The sequence below is a fragment of the Ascidia mentula genome, chromosome 2 (assembly GCF_947561715.1).
Source record: "Ascidia mentula chromosome 2, kaAscMent1.1, whole genome shotgun sequence".
Taxonomy (NCBI): domain Eukaryota; kingdom Metazoa; phylum Chordata; class Ascidiacea; order Phlebobranchia; family Ascidiidae; genus Ascidia; species Ascidia mentula.
In genome coordinates this window covers 16,766,156-16,784,783 of record NC_138567.1, presented here as the reverse complement: position 1 = coordinate 16,784,783, position 18,628 = coordinate 16,766,156, and the positions used below count along the sequence as shown (strand labels likewise).

The window sequence follows — 18,628 nt, the reverse complement described above, 5'->3', positions numbered from 1 at the left end:
AGTTTTTCAACTTGCGAGTGATGAAAATAATTGACAAAAAGCAAGAAATTATAACATGTGGTTAGTTTGTTGAGGTTTACCGGATTTTCCAACTTTTTTATGCTTTTTGAAAGATGTTTAGCACCAAGACTTGTCAGTTTGCATTTACTCAGGTCAACATCTTCAATGTTGTGGATGCAGTTTGACACCCAAGCTGCCCCGCTGTCCTGTAGCTGGTTGTAGTAAAGGTCAAGCTTCTTCAGCTAAATAAATACTGGTTGAAACAGGCATGATCTATAGTAACATTTTTGACAGGCCAAAACAGGGTACACCACAACTGTGCAAAGTTTGTTGTTTACATCTGACAAAAAAATAAAATCATTCGATGAGAGGAAGAAATTTCAAAATGTGTCAAAATTAATGATGCACCGAAACAGGAATTTTTTTATTTGGCAGAAACTGAATATTCGGCAAAAGTTGCCGAATAAACCAGAACTAATTTTGGTATCTATATCTCTTTAAACCCAATAAATTTAAACAAAACATCTGCTAGATTGAATCTCATCCTATCATACAGCCTTTTATTGGCACTTAAAGAATAAACCTTGACTGCTGTACCAAATGCTTAAAGTTGAATGTCATCATTCCTGTCACAAAAAAAAAAAATAAAACGAACACATTCGTGCAGTTTGAACATTGATTCTAACTATACTAAACTTTGCGTATCAGCGTTGCATGCAGTAAAAACGTTTGGGTTTCGGCCAAATTTTGCAAAAACACTCTGCCAAAACCGAATAATCGTAAAAACCTTAGATTCGGCTGAATAAATTCAGGAAACCGAACTTTCGGTGCATCCCTAGTCAGAACAATGCTTTTGAGAACCTTTACAAGCATTTTCTGAAAAGGGTTTGTGTTTCAAGTCATTGATAATGGGATTGCACAAAACAAACACTGACACACATGGGGCGAGAGTAAGGATTAATTTGGACATGGCAAACCAATGGCACTTACCGGTTTCTGTAAACGTTTAATACTTTGGTGCAGATGTTTGGCACCAACACTTGTCAGACTGCATTTACTCAGGTCTATATCTTCAATGTTTTCGATGCAATTTGCAACCGATGCTGCACCGCTGTCTCCAATCGGGTTGTCAGATAAGTCGAGTTTCTTCAGCTGTAAACATGTTTAGCAAAATGAAGTGTGAGTGACCTTAACTAGTGACTGTTTATGTATTTTAGATTCAGTTTTGATTTGTACATTTGTTGTGATTCACACCATGCATACCTCCTTTTCTAAATCAAGCAGAAAATTTAGTACTAAATACACCCTTTTATAGCACAACGTCATTTGTACAGGACGCAAGAATTTGGGTTTGGCTATTACAACATTGCTGCCATGTCCTAGCATTACAACGAAACAGGATTTCTGTAGCAAAGCAAAAATTATTCATTACCCCGCTATAATCATTTACAATGAAACAGAAGTGGTATTCTGGCCAATCTATGTATTGAATTAATGGTAACATTAACAAATCTTCGAAACTAATTACAATTAGTCACTTTTCCCAGATTTGTATTTTTTTTTTTTTGGGGGGAAATACAATAAGACTACACACGTTTGGAAGTCCTACGAAAGAAAAGAAATGCATCATTTTCTGCACCATTCATACCGGTTGGTTTCTCTTTTGTATCACGAAGCACAGGTTTTCAACGTCAGATGGGCTAAGTTGAATGTCATTGGGCACTGAATTTGAAATGTCGAGATCGTCAAGAAGTAAGGAGGAAACAGATGAAGTTATTTCCACATCATTTGCTTCACGTGCCCAAATGCAACCTTGAATAATTTCTTCATCATTCATAAGCGATACTGCTAGATTTTTTAACAGTGACTTCTTAGCTGTCCAATCTTCATGTGTACATGTAGAAAACCCAGCAACGTTAAGTTCTTCAAAAACTAAAGAATCACTAATTCCAAACGTAAACTTGGCAACAACTTCGCATCTATCATCGGAAAATCGTGGGCATTGTTTCTTGAAATCTTGCAATGGCATGATCATCATCAGGTAAACCGCAACAAAAAACTCTTGCCAGATCAAATGCGAGAAATAAATATGTTTGTGTCCATTCAATATTTTCGACTTATGGTTTCCTTTCTTGGTAATCGAAGTGTGTAAAAATGTATTCGCTGTGGAAGCATCAATGCCAGCAGCATTTAAATCCTTAATGTCAAAAATAATCTTCTGGTTTTCAAATCCATCAAAAGCCATTTTTGCTAGTTTGGTTAACAGTGATTGATCACCTTTGAAGTGTTCAGTTTGTAAATACTTCACACATGTAAAAGCCAGAATCCGAGTAAGTGAAACAAACTTGATATCACCGTCGTAATCCATTAAGTAGTGGAGAGTCAAAATGAAACTTACAGGCACACAACAGTAGGCAAACAAGTCGTTATTCTCTTTTAGTTTTGTCAATATAGAATCGCACTTTGCACCGCAAATCTGTTGTCCAAGTTCTGTTTGTGAGTTTAGAGTCAAGCCGAGTATCTCAACAATAAACTTTGGTCGATGTGAAGGATGGAGTTTGTAGAATGGAGCTGTTCGTGACGTAAAAATCTTTCGGGAACGAGGAAGCAAATTTCCTCCCAACAAATTCTTTAGATAAACTTCTGGTGAATTTGTTTCTGGTGACAAAGAAACTTCGCTTTCGAAAGATTTGAAAACTGCTTCATCCACCCCGTCAAAAATCATAAGAATATCAGTATCTTTTTTGAGTGCCTTTAAGATATCATTTTCCTCAGATGAAGTGTAATCTACATCAAGTGACATAGTGTGAAGGAGGAACTGAAGAAAAGTCAGTTTCGTGTTGAAATTGATTTTTCGAATTACAATGTAGAAAATGTAAGATATTTTTCCGAACAGTTTCTCTTCAGATAAAGCTTTTAAAGCCCACTGTTTTGAAGAAGTTGTTTTACCGATTCCAGCTTGTCCGACAACACCTACAATATTTCCATGCTTCTCCACGTATTCTTGCTTGACTGTGACTTGTGATGTTTGAAATTTTCTGTCTGCTTCTTCTTGCGCTGTTTGTTTTGCCCGAGCAAACAATTGTTTAGGGGTGATGTCACCGGTTGGTCGATTGTATACATTGGTAAAATCTTCTCTGCGATGGTAATGCCCTTCTGCTTTAAATTCATCATCAATTTTTTGTGGTTTGCTGACAAGAGAGAGGTTGATTGGTGTTACGGGTAAATAATCATCAAGCGATGATTCCTCGTTTCCGATGGTTTTTACTTTATCATGTAAAGCTGATTTTAGTTTCTCACCTAAAAAAATTTCTTTTAAGGAAATAGCTCAGACAGAAACAAGTCCGATTGTAACATGATTTGTCATGGAGAAAAGACTTGCATAGTACCCTAAAACATTTAGGATATTGTGGTTCAAGCACTTTTAAAGTCCCAGTTACGTAGCTGCATATATTTGCTGTAAATATACTGATCTTACATTTTTTTAAGCATATTATGCTTTGCTGATTTGTCGAAACGGAAGGTGCCATATCTGGTTGCGGATGTGGTGATTCAAAATTAAATTGATAAACATCACCCTGAACTCCAGCAATCCCTTTAATGTTTGCTCCATTTGCATTAAAACTTTGAAATGGGCCTGCAAATTCAAAAGTTTAAATTTATGAAAGTTCAAAACATTGCCAAACCAGCATTTAGGGTTAAAATAAATTAGCACAAGAAAACAGTCATGATGTAGTCACCAGAAATTATAATATGAACCAATTTGCCTCGATTATCCTTAATGCATTATTTTTATAATGCATCAAAGCACTGACGCAACGAATAAAGCCTATTACGAGTAAAATTAAACTCCTTTGTTAGAAAAGCTAAGAACGTGCAAGGATTGTGGTTGTTTAACTAGGCATAAATATCCAATTACAATAAATTTGATATTCGCTGTATTTTTTCTTAAATATCCGCACAACGTTAAATTTTGGTGTTTACAGAGTGATGAGAGTCAAGAAATCTGTAAAACAATCCCAACTCACCATTCTTATTTGAATATTTCCTACCTTCACTTTGCGCAGTCTGCCCATGGGCGGTTTCAGTTTGATGATTCTGATCTGGCTTTCGATCCTGAGTATTCATCTGATCCCGCTCTACATTTTGATTTTGTACTCTCTCGTCGCCATGACCCCAATTTTCACAATCTTTTTTCGACCTCTTTCGATTTCCCTCAGACTCATCATCCCTATTGTGAGCTTTCTGAGTCCCATGGTCCCAAGATCTCTTAGGTTTCAAATTTCTTTCAGATTGATGATGCTTTGTCCTCTCCGGACACTGAAGCCTTTTAGCTTGTTCGCTCTTACCATCCTGATGCTCTGCAACAAGTTCCAGTAAGTCAACCAATATTCCTTTTTAATAATTTTACTGACACTTAATTAAAATGGGCAATAAACATTAAAGTTGTGTTCAACTTTACAAAACCAACATTTAAGACATACTTACAACAAAACATTTCTAAGCAGAACAGGTATCATAAACACTGTTTAAAATAAATAATTATTTATTTGCACGCAGATCCCGCATTAATTACTAATTAATTACCAGAAGATGTTGAAGCTTCATCATCACTTATCACACCAATACTTCCTTCACTGGCCAAATCAGTAGCCATGTAAGCTGATGTTGGTCTTTATGATACTTTTCAGCCAACAAAAACAAACCTGTAAAAATTAAGAGCATAATTTAGTAGATTGCAACAGCTTTTTATTAAATAGGGTCAATCATTCCTATAACAGGTACATCGCCTGTAAAGCATTCCAGTTCCGAGTGCCTTTTTCTCTGTGACGAATGGAACATTACTGTCTGTTTATACAGTCATGCCTTCGCTTCTTTAATACTACTTTTTAGATGTTGAACTAAATTAGTAACATTTCTATTTCTTCACAGCTATGCATACTGAAACGATAATGGTTACTTCCGTTGATTTGTCTGGCAATGATTTACCTCCATCCTGTAAGCCAGTTGAAAATGAAATGAACAAAGAAAGCGAATTCGAACTCCCCTTGTTTATTCTCTCCCTTTTTTGCGCAAGAGCGCCGGAGCGCTTAATTAATTCAAAGGAGATGTATTACTTTTCACCCACTTCGAGAATAAGAAAACGTCGTAACTGTGACTTAATAAGCACATTGGCTAATGCAAAACTTTATTTTGTATTTGCCAACTCTGCGAGCTAAAATTTACTTTCGGGAATATCATACATAGGTATCAAGAAATGTTTAAAACGAGAACCCAAATAAATATATACAATAACAATTTCCCACATGAAACATTGTAGAAACATTTGTCAAAATTAAAACCAACGACAATGTTAAAAAACGACATTGACAACGTGACGAATTATTTAAAGCCGGGGGTTACAATCAATTATAATGCACGGAGAAGTGTTTTGCACAGTAGAGATACAAAACCCGCGACCAACAATACGTTACCAACGGCGCATACTTCGTCTCGTGATTGAGATGTGTAAACAAATGGATTCAACAAAACGTTGTTTGAAACTAAGTTATTGATTAACTAGCATCAAATGTATTCTATTGATATGGCATATAGCCTTCTTTGGATCCAATCGAAGTACCCTCTTTCCAGGTTCTGTACGAATTAAAGCAAAAGACTTGCCAGAGGAAGTTTGAAGAACAGTAACGCAATAAACACAAAACAACAAACCTTTTTTTCACACAGTAAATTTCACCAAAGTAATAAATTCGCGTCAAAGTTTATATTAATGAGTAAGTGCTGTTTGTAGAAAAGGGTCATCGTGCATGCATGCTTATTAAGCCTGGTGTATTCCATACAAATTTTTACTTTTCGCCATGTACTTAAGTCAGTGAAAAGCTAATCCAGGTTAAAACAGTTGCTTCGGCCAATTAGCCTATAGGTATACTCACATTAAACCACTACGAGAACAGACAACACACAAATGAAGCAATTGACAGAACTATAAGACTAACCTGTTCCCAGATTATTACTGTAGTTTGTTGAGTAAATCAATAGTTTGTTGGGTTGGAATTTATTTATTGAAAAACTAAACATAAAAATCAGTAAAAAAGAGTTTGCAGTACTACATACTTAGTTTGGACATTCATAGCAACTTCATGTAACATATCAGTAAAACGTTTCAAATTAACCCACAAATGCAACTACGTTAAATAAAATTCTTTGGGCAAACAAAAATCGAAAAGCAACGTGAAATAATGACAGGGCTTCACGCTCCAATGAATACATATGACAAATACAAACATTGTCAGAGCAAATAAGTGGAGAAATTGCAGTGTAAGTGCATTACGTCGACCACATGCATCGTCGACAATACTTCTCAATCTTACCACGCTTGGGCGGCACCTAGCGTGTAAATTAGCTTAACCCCTGACGCCAGGTTTGTGTTAACAATTACCACCATGCTTTTCTATACCTGTAAATTGTGTTAACATATGATTGTACGATCATAATACTGTCCAATAACATACGAAATGAACTAAACAAAATGTTTGATACCCAGAGGTAAATGGAGTTGATGGCAGAATCGAGGTCAGAGTCAAGCAGAGACCGCCTCGACCCGACACTTAAAAATGGGTTGAGATAAATCTCTGACGCCCACTGGCGGTAGACTACAGCTTAGTTAAACAATACTTTGCATAAAAAAACATTCTTTTGACTTCAATTTTTCTTGGTCCATAAAAGTTTAAAGAGAAAGAGTGGTGTCGTTGTTACAATCAGTGCGTCCACTTTAAAATGTTGTGACGAAATGATGACGTCAATAGAGTCTGATCCATAGCATTTGTTCGATTCGAGGTATCACAATGAATTATGAATCTGGCGTTCTTCTGGTGAAAAACAACAAATACACACCAGTTTTGTTAAAAAAAGATTGTATTTTCTGACGTTTCGCCTGTACGTACGACTAGGCTTCTTCAGAGAATAAAAAAAAACACAGTAGCGAACCCACGGGCAAAGAAATTATGCGACGAAAAAAAACAAAAGGGCGCAACGGCTAAAACATAGCGGGACCTACACCAATAGACACCATCAATTATAGGCGAAACCCCTGGTTTTTGTTTAAAAAGAAAAAATATTTTCAGAAAAAAAATTATTACTAACGCTCGTCTTGGTTTTCACGGGTTGTTTTTGCTATTCAAGTCACAATCATAACAAACACAGGTGTTTCGCGCTTTGTTACGCAACATAATGATAAGAATTAGCATTGTTTTACAGTGGTGTAAAATCGTTTAAAAGTGCAGACTGAGCGTTTGTTGACATATTTGCCGAATGTCAACTGCGAAAATGACAAGCCAGCCAAGTATACAGGCATTTTTCCAGCGAAAGCGCAAGCGAGTTGACGAAGACGGGGAAGAATGCAGTTATGCGACAGCCATACCTGATAGCGCAACCAGCAATGAGTCTGCAGATCCATAAACCTATCAGTGTAGCTCAGAAGAGCAGGTGCTTCCCAGCACAGAGGAACAGATTAATTTTCCAGAAAGCATGCCGAGAGATTAAAAAAAAGAAATTAATCAAGCTGTGGTTCCAACACACCAAGGTGCGACTTAATTCAGACGGTCTTGCTGCTGCGAAATTTGTGTTTGGGCGGTCTTTACAAAGAGGTGTTTAAAGTGCATACGACACGTAAAATGAAGCATGCTAATAATCAAACTAAGAAATGTTCATATCTTGAGAACATTTTTGACGAAAAAAGTATCTTGATACGACGACTGGTTTCTGAGATACAGCTGATCAAAGTCGCACTTTTGCCGCTGCGAACGAAATCGTGCGAAAGCGAGATATTGTTGCGTGACGTCATAGAAGGCGCTGCGGTCGTGCCTGAGTGCTGGCAGCAAAGAACAAACAAGATGTTGGATTTGGAGCTATATCTATTCTTTAATGTTTTCCCCTTATTCGTGTTGAGCGCAATACATGTGTGTTTTCGCGTCACAAGTCGCCTTAGAGCAGTGTTTCTTAACCTTTTTTGGATCACAAACCCCTAAAACATTCTTTGAAAAGCGGTGGACCCCTTTGCAAGAAACACATTGTAAATGTCGAAATTAGGTTTTAATCAACATAGTGATGGTAGAAACACTAGCACGCACGTACAATAGTGTAGCCTTTCACAGCAGAAAGCACATATACTACGATGCCAGACTTGCAATAGTAGAGTAGCTATTATGTATTATTGCATCACAAAGGCAGTTTCGCAATTGCTCAAACTATTCGAGGTGCATATTTGGCTGCCGTTGTGGCCTGATCAAGTGGAAACGTGGACAGAGAAAAATTCGTGGACAGCGAAACCTTATGTACAGAGGAAAATACGTAGATTTTCGGAATTATTGTATTTCGTTTCATGGACCCCTTAATGCATCTTCACTGACCCCTTGGGGGTTCATGGACCCCAGGTTAAGAACCCCTGCCTTAAGACAGCAGACTGGCGTTTTGACGGTGACAGACTCTCGATCGACATCTAGCGTTAAAAGTCATTCATTGTGTGCAGACACGTTTACCTGTGCGTGTTTTATAACTGTGAGCTATTGTTACATCTGTAAATTACGGATAGTTTTCACTGCCTGTAATTTCTAATTTTACGGGAAAAAGGGTTTTCCCGGCCAGAATATACTGGGTTCGAATCCCGGTGTGGACGAAAATGTGGATCGATGATCGAAATGAAGAATGGATTTTTGTTTCATTTTTCGTAGAGAAATCAAGTGAGGTCTTTCACGAAGAAAGGCTAGAATAATCACATGACTGTTGCATTTCGCTAAAATCAAGGCATGGTATGTTAACAAGTCATTTTCTAGGTGATACAGCTGATATAACATGTGTTTCTTTTTTGTCATTACTTGAGTAAAAACAGAAACTATTACATGAAACGTATAGACGCATGCTTTGTTAGAAGAATTTAGTATCTTGTTTTATTTTTAGCAAACAAATGTATTTAATTCCTTTGCAAAGATATTAAATATAAAGAATTTCCCCACAACTTTCAAACATGATGACTTCGTTTCCGGTCCCATGAGGGATCACCCAATTAGTCGAGTACCTGGAATTGGCAGAGTCTATGCACAACGATTGGCTGACAAGGGATACTCACAGGTAAATGGAGTTAAAAATACGCGTAATCAACATTATGTTAATTTATTTTTATTCAGGCTACAGATTTGTACCGTGTATATCTTGATGGAAGAAATAAACAACAATTTGTTGGATTTCTGAAGAGTGACTTCAACATTAAAGCCGTCTGTGCCCTAAACACTTTTCGTGCTTATTGATAGTTGGTATTACAACTTACAATGAATAAGTTTTCAACTCTGCTGTCAATAAACTGATTAAATCTTAAACGGTTGTTTTTGGAAAGATTTCCTAAATATGTGACAACTTGTAGAGAAATTGGATCAAATCAACGTTTAAGAGTTGATATTGAAAGATTGTACATGCGATCGAAGACAAATTTTGGATGTGCTTAACAGCGATGTAGCAGCATCGATAGATTCGATGGAAAATAAGAAACAAGAACATCTTGTCATTACTAATGATTTACCATGAGCCTAATCTTTGTCTGGTTTGTGCAGAGGGCACAAATTTAGATAAAGAACAAAATCGTCCTGACAGATTTATAACTGGTGCTTCGTAAGTGCGGTATATCTTTGCATGCATCACACGCATAAAAGTTTCAGAACCGCTGGGCTAACTCGAAAAAGGAATTCAAACACTGCGTTATTTTAAAAAAAAATCCAAAAGGACCGACAGAAAGTTTCAGAAATGATGAATCCATACGTTTAGCATCAGTGAGTCAACTATCATCAAATTTGTTGTTATTTTTGGAAAAATCGGATCTTTGTTTGCATGTAAAGATTTATAGAAATGGGTTTTTCCTTTCTAGAAGGCACTTAACCAAGCTCCTTTTGCAAAAAAATGGAACAAAGCTGGACCACTTGGTATACAGCCCAGTGTGAACTGGCTTCCACAGTAGTGTTTGAAACGTCTGCGTTACCGTGATTAGCATATATAAGCTTTGGCTTTTACTTTCCGACCAGTTAATTCCAAGTTCCACATAATTAAGTAGACTCGTGAGCTTCCTTACAAATAATTAACATTGAACTGAAAATAGTTGTGTACACTGTTTATTACGAACCCCAGGGTTTCTTACTTTGTATTTTTTATATTTTCTGTTACTCATATCTGTGACGTTGCTATGAGTTGATATTGGAAGTTGCCGAACCTAAAATATCAACATAACAAATACCTCCTGTACTGTCTGTGGCACGTTATTTAAAATCCAACATTTATTTCACGCCAACAAGAACATGCACTGACGTTACACTGTTAATCATGGGCATGCGAGGTTGACACTAGTGGCGCCAAATAGCAAACAACACACCTCCTTTAGCAAATATAGGACGATATTCTAGTTGGGATATATTTATATATTATGACCAAAAAGATTGTTTGGTCAATTTTTCGCAGAGAAATCAAATAAAGTTATGGTGTTTTATTTGGAAGCTACTTTATTTAAATCAATATTCTGATTTTATAACCAATATTGTTTTACAGAATGAGAGATCAAAGTACCAGGAATTAGCAGGACCTATGCACAACGAATGGTTGACAAGGGATACTCACAGTTAAAATGAGTAAAGAATACGCGAAATCAAGATTATGACAATATATTTTTCTTCAGACTACAGATTTGTACAGTGTATATCTTGGTTCAAAAAATCAACAATAATGTGTGCATTTTTTTCCCAGGATAAAAAGAAAATATTTAGTTATCGTTGAAAACTCTATTGATGACGACTAGAAATTTTCATAGAACGTTCAGTTTTAATCGCGTGAGTTTACAAACTGCTTTCGACCCGACTGGAAAGGAACATTAAAACAACAAATTAGTTTTATTTGTTCTTGAAAAACAAGTACTTTTGCCAATACAATCTCGCAGCAGAAAAATTTTGCATAACTATTTTTTATAATCAATGTAAACATTTCTGTGTGCCACAGAAGTTTTTAAATGCCTCAGACAAATTTTAAAAACAATGAATAAACCTTTGCAGAGTGATAGACTTGTGTTCAAACTGTAGTAAAAAATGAGATTCAAGTCCAAAAATCAAAGTTCAAATTCAAATAAGAAAAATTACAACAACTATCGAGCACGATTAAGCAGATTAGAATTTTAGTACAAACCCCAATTCGCAATTCTTGTTACGTTAACCCAAAACGATATGTCTTGTTGCATTTTTCGTTTACTTTGATCATTTAATGAAATCATATTTGCACCCTTTTGCCATATATTGACGTTAGAAACTAAATATTTGTTAAAACCGTGTCTTTACAAAAAGAGAAGAAAGAGTTTTGTTTTTTGCAAAACATTGTTTTAGGATTTAAAGTTGAACTACTCCTTGGGTATTAGATGTAATTTTATCCTTCCCTGCCTGTGTAAAATCACAATCCATGGCAAGAAATCTCTTTATGTTGTGAACACATCCAACCAATGACTCAACACATTCATCGTCCAAGTCATTTCCGGAAAGAATCAGAGACTCCATCTAAATAAATGACAAAATAAAAGCCTGAGAACTAAAACATGAAAACAAAGGATGAAATTATATGTAAGATTTCTGTGCGTGTAACTTTGCATGTGAGGAAATTTCACAACAATAGAAACGTCATAATGCCCCTACCAACTGTATGATGCAAGGGTAGTGCCAGCAGTCTTAATGTTGAACTAGTGTTGAACTTGTCCGCGTGCAGTAAACTGTTTTTTTGTGGTTAAATGAAAATATCTATTGTGAATTGCAGTGAATTGACTCAAGTTGGTAACTTGAATAGAAACTGAATAACGTATATTTACCTGGTGCAACCGAATGCGATTCGAAGTCGGTCCTTTGTGCATCTTGTATTGGTGAGTTTAATACCGTATGTCATGTTGCATGTGTGACTGTTCGCTAATATGTGTATATTTGTTTAGTGAACGTGTCACAGTTTGTTAACTGTGCCGCAGAATAAAAGAATATTGTTCTTTCCTGACGGCGCGGTCAAACCCCTGTGACAAGGTTAGCTGGCCGTGTTACATCGTTAACAAACTAGGAATCGCCAACAAGCGAAGGATCGACGATTGATTTGGTCACCACGGACATTGCCACGCCGTGAAATTGCATCACAAGTAAACCGTATGACGGAAGATCAAGAAAACGAAATTGTAGAGGCTTTAAAGGCTCTACAAGATAGCTACGCTTGTGCAGAGAGTCTTATGAAAACGCCGCAAGATCTTTCAGCGCTACGTGAGTTCCTGCCCCCAGTAAATGCAAACTTTGAAACAGGTTCGTGCGTTCAATGGGTTTGTGTTTTAAGTGTTTAAAGGCTGGCCACCGTGCTAGTGACTGTGATTCCAGTCAAAGTTGTTTTGTCAACGGATGCGATGGTAAATCGCACCACAAATTGCTCCATCACCCAGCCCCTCCTACTGTATCCGAAGGGGTAAAGAATAACAATCCTGCTTGCTGTACGATCCGAAGTCGCGTGTACAGTGCAAGTGTCAACGCGTCTGGTGTGTACCTGAATGTTGTACCTGTCGTTGTTCGCCATGGGACCACTTCCATTGCCGCAATTTCCGTGTCAGTCGAACCACTTGATGGAGGTGAGCAAATAAACTTGCCAGAAGTAGTAGTTGTTCAACAAATACCTGTGAAACCGAACAAGTCTCCCACCTGGAAAACTCGGAAGATGCACCCATCAATAAGGAGTCTACAACTGTCTTCCATTGCTGGTGGAACTGTCACATTGTTGATTGGTGCTAATGTACCTGTGGCACATCGCGTACAGTGCAGTCGTCCTGGAAACGACGAATGCTCGGATGCCGTGAAGACGCCTCTTTACTAGGTCGATCGCTCGAGGCTGTCCGCAAATCTGCTGCAGATGCCAACTTTGCTTGCGTCATGGACGCCGCCCATACCATGTTTCTAAGCGACGAGAGTGACCTGATCCCCAAAGAAGAAGACGAATTGTTTGGAAGTCCTTTCTCCAGGGAAGATCGGAGGACGTACCAATTGATAAAGGACTCCATCCTATACATTGATGGACATTATGAATTGCCACTGCCGTGGAGACATGATCATCAAATTTTGCCTAACAATCTGAAGATGGCCAACAAAAGATTGGAATCGTTGAAACGTCGATTGAGCAACGACGAGAAAATGCATCAGAAGTACACTGAGCAAATGCAAGCAACAATCGACAAAGGATTAGCCGAAGAAGTACCAGAGGAGGAACTGATAACCAAACGTCGGACGTGGTACATACCTCAACATGGTGTTGTGAACCCTCACAAACCTGGTAAGTTGCATGTTGTGTTTGATTACGCAGCTCAATACCGTGGACTGTCTTTGAACCAAGCGTTGATGCAAGGTCCTGATCTTGTCAACAGTCTACTTGGCGTCTTGTTGCGCTTCCGCAAGTCGCCAATTGCCTTGGTAGCTGACATTGAGGCCATGTTTTACCAAGTGAGAGTTGCCCCTCGTGATCGTGACAGTTTGTGTTTCCTTTGTTGGCCTGGTGGGAACCTTTCAGGTGAGCCTGTGCCCCACAGAATGAATGTACATCTCTTCGGGGCAACTTCGTCTCCAAGCTGCGCAACCTTTTGTTTACGTCAAACCGCTAGAGATTTTGGGAGTGAATTTGAACCCATTGTTGCCTACGGTTGAACGTAATTTCTACGTTGTTGATTGCCTCACATCGGTGACAGACGTTGAAACTGGATTGCAGCTTGTCGATGGTCTGCGCTCCTTGCTTGAGAAGGGTGGATTTCGCTTGACCAAGTGGTTGTCAAACTGCAAGGAGATTCTTGATCGCTTACCGAAAAATTAATTATTAATTGCTTTGTAGGTGCGCCCGATGGACGCTGAATTACAAGAGCGTGTGCTCGGTATACAGTGGAATGTTCATACTGACGCATTTATATTTGCTGTTTCGTTGCCAATGAAGCCGCGCACTCGCCGAGGCCTCTTGTCAACTATGAATTCTCTATTCGGCACATTGGGTTTTGTTACCCCCGTCGTGTTGCGAGCCCGGCTTATTTATAGAAGCTTGTGTAAGCAAGAAATTAAATGGTGCGAAGAGATGCCTGCTAAGGACTTACGAAAATGGGAGAAGTGGTTAGTCTGCTTACACAGCCTTCAGGAAAGGCGCATTCCACGATCATTTGGTTTTGGTGTCAGCGCCAATGTGATAAGAAGTCAACTTCATGTGTTTGCTGACGCATCCAAAGAAGCCTACGGAGCTGTGTGCTACCTCCGATCAACGAATAAAGAAAGCGAAGTGACCTGTACCTTGGTTATGAGTAAATGTCGCCTAACACCCCAGGGTGAAAATTCTATTCCACGGTTGGAACTGATGGCTGCTGTTCTGGCTGTGGACGTGGAACTGACTGTCAGAAAGGAAATGTGTTTGGACCTACGTCCCTCCATATTTTGGACGGATTCGTCTGTGGTGCTGCAAAGCATTAAAAATGATAAACGAAGATTTCCGTTGTTTGTCTCTCGTCGTTTGGCTATGATCGAGAAGAATACCTGTGTGAAGAACTGGAAACATGTTCCGACGACGGAAAATCCTGCTGATTTGGCTTCGAGGGGAGTCCCAGCCGATGCCCTGGTGAGGAATGAATTGTGGTTTGACGGACCGTCGTTTCTCAAGAAGACCCCCGACTACTGGCCAAATATGTTTGGTGACGCTGCTACAGATCCTGTTGAGGTTAATGTATTTCATTAGAAATCTTGTGGTGTGTTTACTGTGGTAGAAAAATGTCCTCCCAAGGATGTTTTAATAACGAAATTTTTCTCGTTGTATCAACTTAAACGTGCTGCTGCATGGCTTTTGCGTTTGAAGGCAATTCTGCGAAGTGCGAGAACCGCGAGATTTGGCTCCTCGGCCCTGAGAGCTGCAGACGGCTGAAGCCGAGTTGGTCGGACCTCTAGTCGTCAAACAAAGGCGCTGCGAAGTTAAGAGATGGGGTTGTCTCTTTACATGCCTAACTACAAGAGCAATTCATCTCGAGGTGGCACATGACCTAAGCACCGATGCCTTTATAAATGACTTTCGCAGATTTATTGGTCGTCGCGGCGAAGTGCTGTAAGTTTATTCCGATAACGGCACGGATTCTGTGGGTGCCGCGCTTGTTCTTCGTGACGCCGTACGTGAATGGAACCAGAACCAAATAGAAGAGTTCTTCAAAAAGAAAGAAGTTCAGTGGCACTTTAACCCACCTGGTGCAAGTCACATGGGAGGTGCCTGCGAAAGGATGATTCGGTCTGTTCGACGCGTCCTCTCCTTGTTGACGAACGAACGAGTCCTCAACGATGATCAACTGCAAACGTTTCTGCTTGAAGCGGAATCAATTATTAACTCGTGACCCCTGACTCCGGTCACACTTGATGACGTTAGTGAGTCACCATTGACACCTAATCACTTGCTAAGGATAAATCCGTCCGGAGCGTTTCCTCCAACCGTCACAAGTGATCGTGACTGCTACGCGCGCCGGGGTTGGCGCAAGGTCCAATATATTGCAGATCAATTTTGGAGACAATGGTCTCGGTAATACTTGCGTACAATCATCGCTCGCCAGAAGTGGCATCATGAGAAGAGAAATGTCCAGGTCGGTGATGTGGTCCTTCTGGTTGATGATGCTGCCCCCAAACGTTCTTGGTCGATCGGTCGCGTTGAATCAACCAAACCTGATGACTTCGGTGTGGTCCGCAGTGTTCGAATTCGATCGAGAGGAACGATTGTGCGAAGACCCATTCACAAGCTGTGTGTGGTCGTACCAATTGATGGGAGAGGAGACGATCACCTGCCACACGATGACCCGGCGACAATGGTCGCTGAGAAACACTGATAAACGATTGATACAAACGCGCGTCGAAATTGTGTTGTAAAAATTGAAAGTTGCTGCGATTTATTAATTTTTCGGGGGGGAGTGTGTGACTGTTCGCTAATATGTGTTTGTTTGTTTAGTGAACGTGTCACAGTTTGTTAACTGTGCCGCAGAATAAAAGAATATTGTTCTTTCCTGACGGCGCGGTCAAACCCCTGTGACAAGGTTAGCTGGCTGTGTATGAAAGTGGAATGTTATGTTACAAATATTAACTGATGCAAGTGTGTTTTGTTTGGAAATTTTACGTTTGCTTGAAAGTGTTCAAGCAAAGCGAACATTTAATGTTATTTCGATGGAAGCTATAATGTTTAAGATTTTATTGTTTTATTACTTTTACACAACATTTATGTTAACCAAAATCACTCATTTGGGTCATATTTAAAAAAAAACAGTGCTGGACTTAAGCGATATAATTAAGGTTAGGAACCACTGTGCAACAAGGACAAACTACTTGTTTATATTTATATTATTATTAAACGATAGCATAAAGAATATATGGTTGGTTGGTTGAGCCTTACCGGATTTTCCAACATTTCTATATACTCTGAAAGATATTTGGCACCAACGTTTGTCAGGTCGCATTTCCTCAGCTCTACATTTTCGATATTTTTGATGCATCTTCCCACGGAAGCCGCCAAGATGTCCACTATGGGGTTGTAAGATAAGTCGAGTCTCTTCAGCTGAATAAATAGGTAAAAGTTTAAGCAATAATTTATTTATGTTGTCGACGATAATCGATGACCTCAAAAGCTATTGCACAAAAAATTGCAATTTAACCAAAGAAATCCTGTTTTTAAGGCCCCATGCAATAATGCACCTCCGCCGACCTTTCCGCTTGTTTTTTTCCAATGACCGTTGCTGGGTTTTGTGACTTGTATAGGAACCTAATACTCTTCCTAGTTAAAAAAGAAATTATTGCTCCTGGATGGAACAACACACAATGCAAAGCTTATTTAAATAGAACACAGATATACGTCCTCCAGTGCGTTTGTTTGATATCTTGGGTAAAACGTATATTGTATTCATTCATCACTGAAGGCCCCTGCACCTAAATAGTTCACGCTTACCGGATTCTTCAAAGAGCATATGTTGTCGGACAGTTCTTCGACACCAACATTAGTCAGGTCGCATTTACTCAGGTCTAATTGTTCAACGTTTTCGATGCAATTTGCAACCGAAGCTGCCCCGCTGTCTCCAATCGGGTTAAAGGATATGTTCAGTTTCTTCAGCTGAAAAAGTACATTTTTTTGTGAGTATAATTAATATATATCGAATTAATATTGATGGCTTTCAATTGCTTCATTGTGGAATATATAGGATTAAAATCCAGGTTTACGCTTTCGCAAAAAATTTGTTGTCCTACCTGTAAAGACAAGTTATTCTCCAAAGTTGTTTTAAAAATTTGGAAACTTAATGATGTTTTTTATTCCAAGTATGGGGTTTTCATGTGGAAAGTTAAACGATGAAGTTTGTTATTTAACTGAAAAACAATCTTGGTGATTCTACTTGCAACTAACTGGTTTTGCAATTGTCGCCTTTTCTTGATATCATTGAACCGCGATAGATATGATACTTAAACGATTCATTTTCTTTCAAAATCCAGATGTATATTTACCCCAAATAATGTCCGACAGGGAGGGATCAAATGCCCTCAGAGGTCAATAATGCCCTTGCGCGGCGACTAATTTTGACCAGAATGCGTGGATGCGGGATGGATCTTTCACAAAACCACAAATGAATGGGGTCTCGAAACCCCACTACACGAAACTCGCTTAAATTCGCCTTAGCAACAGCACATGCATATGCGTCACTCAACCGAAAAATTAACCCCTACGAATCACTGGTTGCTTTGTGACGTCCTACTTCTATTGTGACAGAGGATACATTACAAGGTGGGCATTTCGATGAAGCTTATTTTGATAGAAATACAGATATGCGTCCTCCAGTGCGTTTGTTTGGTAAAACATATTTTGCATTTATTTATCACTGAAGGCCCCTACACTTAAATAGTTCACCCTTACCGGATTCTGTAAAGAGCATATGTTGTCGGAGAGTAGTTCGGCACCTACACTTGTTAGGTCGCATCTACCCAGATTTAGATCTTCAATGTTGTGGATACTTTTTGCGACCGATGCTGCCCCGCTGTCTCCAATCGGGTTGAGAGATAAGTTGAGTTTCTTCAGCTGAAAAAGTACATTTTTGTGTGAGTATCATTAGTGTTACGAACAAATATTGATGGCTTTCAATTGCTTCATTGTGAAAAATTTGGGATTAAAATCCAGGTTTACTGTTTCGCAAAATAATTTGTTGTCCTACCTGTAAAGACAAGTTATTCTCCAAAGTTGTTTTAAAAATTTGGAAACTTAATGATGTATTTCATTACAAGTCTGGGGTCTTCATGCGGCAAGTTCATTAAATCATTAAAAAAATGCATCCTTCATTCATATAAAGTGTTTCTTTTACCGAGACCGCAGTTCTTTGTATCACTATTCTAAATTAATACGGAAACTGCTCCCATCCCTAAGCTCAATGCTTGTCTTTAAAATTTGGGTCCTGGCGCATCTCGAAAATCATTACAACAAACTACGCATCAAAACATCATTAATTTACAAAATAATTTCAAAAATTTCATTGAAACATTTATAAAATATAAGTTACTACTTTCAAGCCATTAATTGT

General features: G+C 38.7%; 2 protein-coding genes across 52 annotated transcripts in view; both read right to left on the bottom strand.

Annotated features, from left to right (window-relative positions):
- The window catches only part of LOC145890420 (protein NLRC5-like), a 327,828-nt gene that overhangs the window by 133,618 nt on the left and 175,582 nt on the right, over positions 1-18,628 (bottom strand). For 43 of the 50 annotated variants that reach the window (XR_014399557.1, XM_082981463.1, XM_082981464.1 and 40 more), the window contains 4 exons: positions 17,971-18,132; positions 17,017-17,178; positions 991-1,152; positions 81-242 (listed from right to left, as the gene is read on the bottom strand). The exons of 2 other annotated variants lie outside the window; for them this stretch is intronic. Coding sequence is in view for 47 of the 48 variants with exons in the window: in XM_082981463.1 (XP_082837589.1) it covers positions 81-242; positions 991-1,152; positions 17,017-17,178; positions 17,971-18,132 (648 nt within the window). In the remaining variant the exon portion in view is untranslated. The remainder of the gene's footprint in view (positions 1-80; positions 243-990; positions 1,153-17,016; positions 17,179-17,970; positions 18,133-18,628) is intronic. 5 more of the 50 variants (XM_082981420.1, XM_082981441.1, XM_082981430.1 and 2 more) reach the window with 3 other exon arrangements.
- LOC145890461 (uncharacterized) lies at positions 10,329-15,624 on the bottom strand. 2 transcript variants are annotated; one of them, XM_082981541.1, is made up of 4 exons: positions 15,282-15,624; positions 14,589-14,761; positions 14,349-14,511; positions 10,329-11,570 (listed from the first exon to the last, which is right to left on the bottom strand). In XM_082981541.1, exons 3-4 carry the CDS (start codon positions 14,484-14,486, stop codon positions 11,406-11,408), a joined length of 303 nt encoding a protein of 100 aa, XP_082837667.1. In that variant the 5' UTR covers positions 14,487-14,511; positions 14,589-14,761; positions 15,282-15,624; the 3' UTR covers positions 10,329-11,405. The 2 variants fall into 2 exon arrangements, with proteins under 2 accessions (XP_082837667.1, XP_082837666.1); XM_082981540.1 differs by having other exon boundaries at positions 14,349-14,761.

Excerpts from the sequence above, each read along its gene's own strand:
- LOC145890461 (XM_082981540.1), bottom strand. The coding sequence starts at position 14,522 with ATGCTTTGCAGCACCACAGACGAATCCGTCCAAAATATGGAGGGACGT. Across the intron at positions 11,571-14,348 it reads GACATTTACTCATAACCAAG|ATGGAGTCTCTGATTCTTTC; the intron begins GTACAGGTCACT and ends TCATTTATTTAG.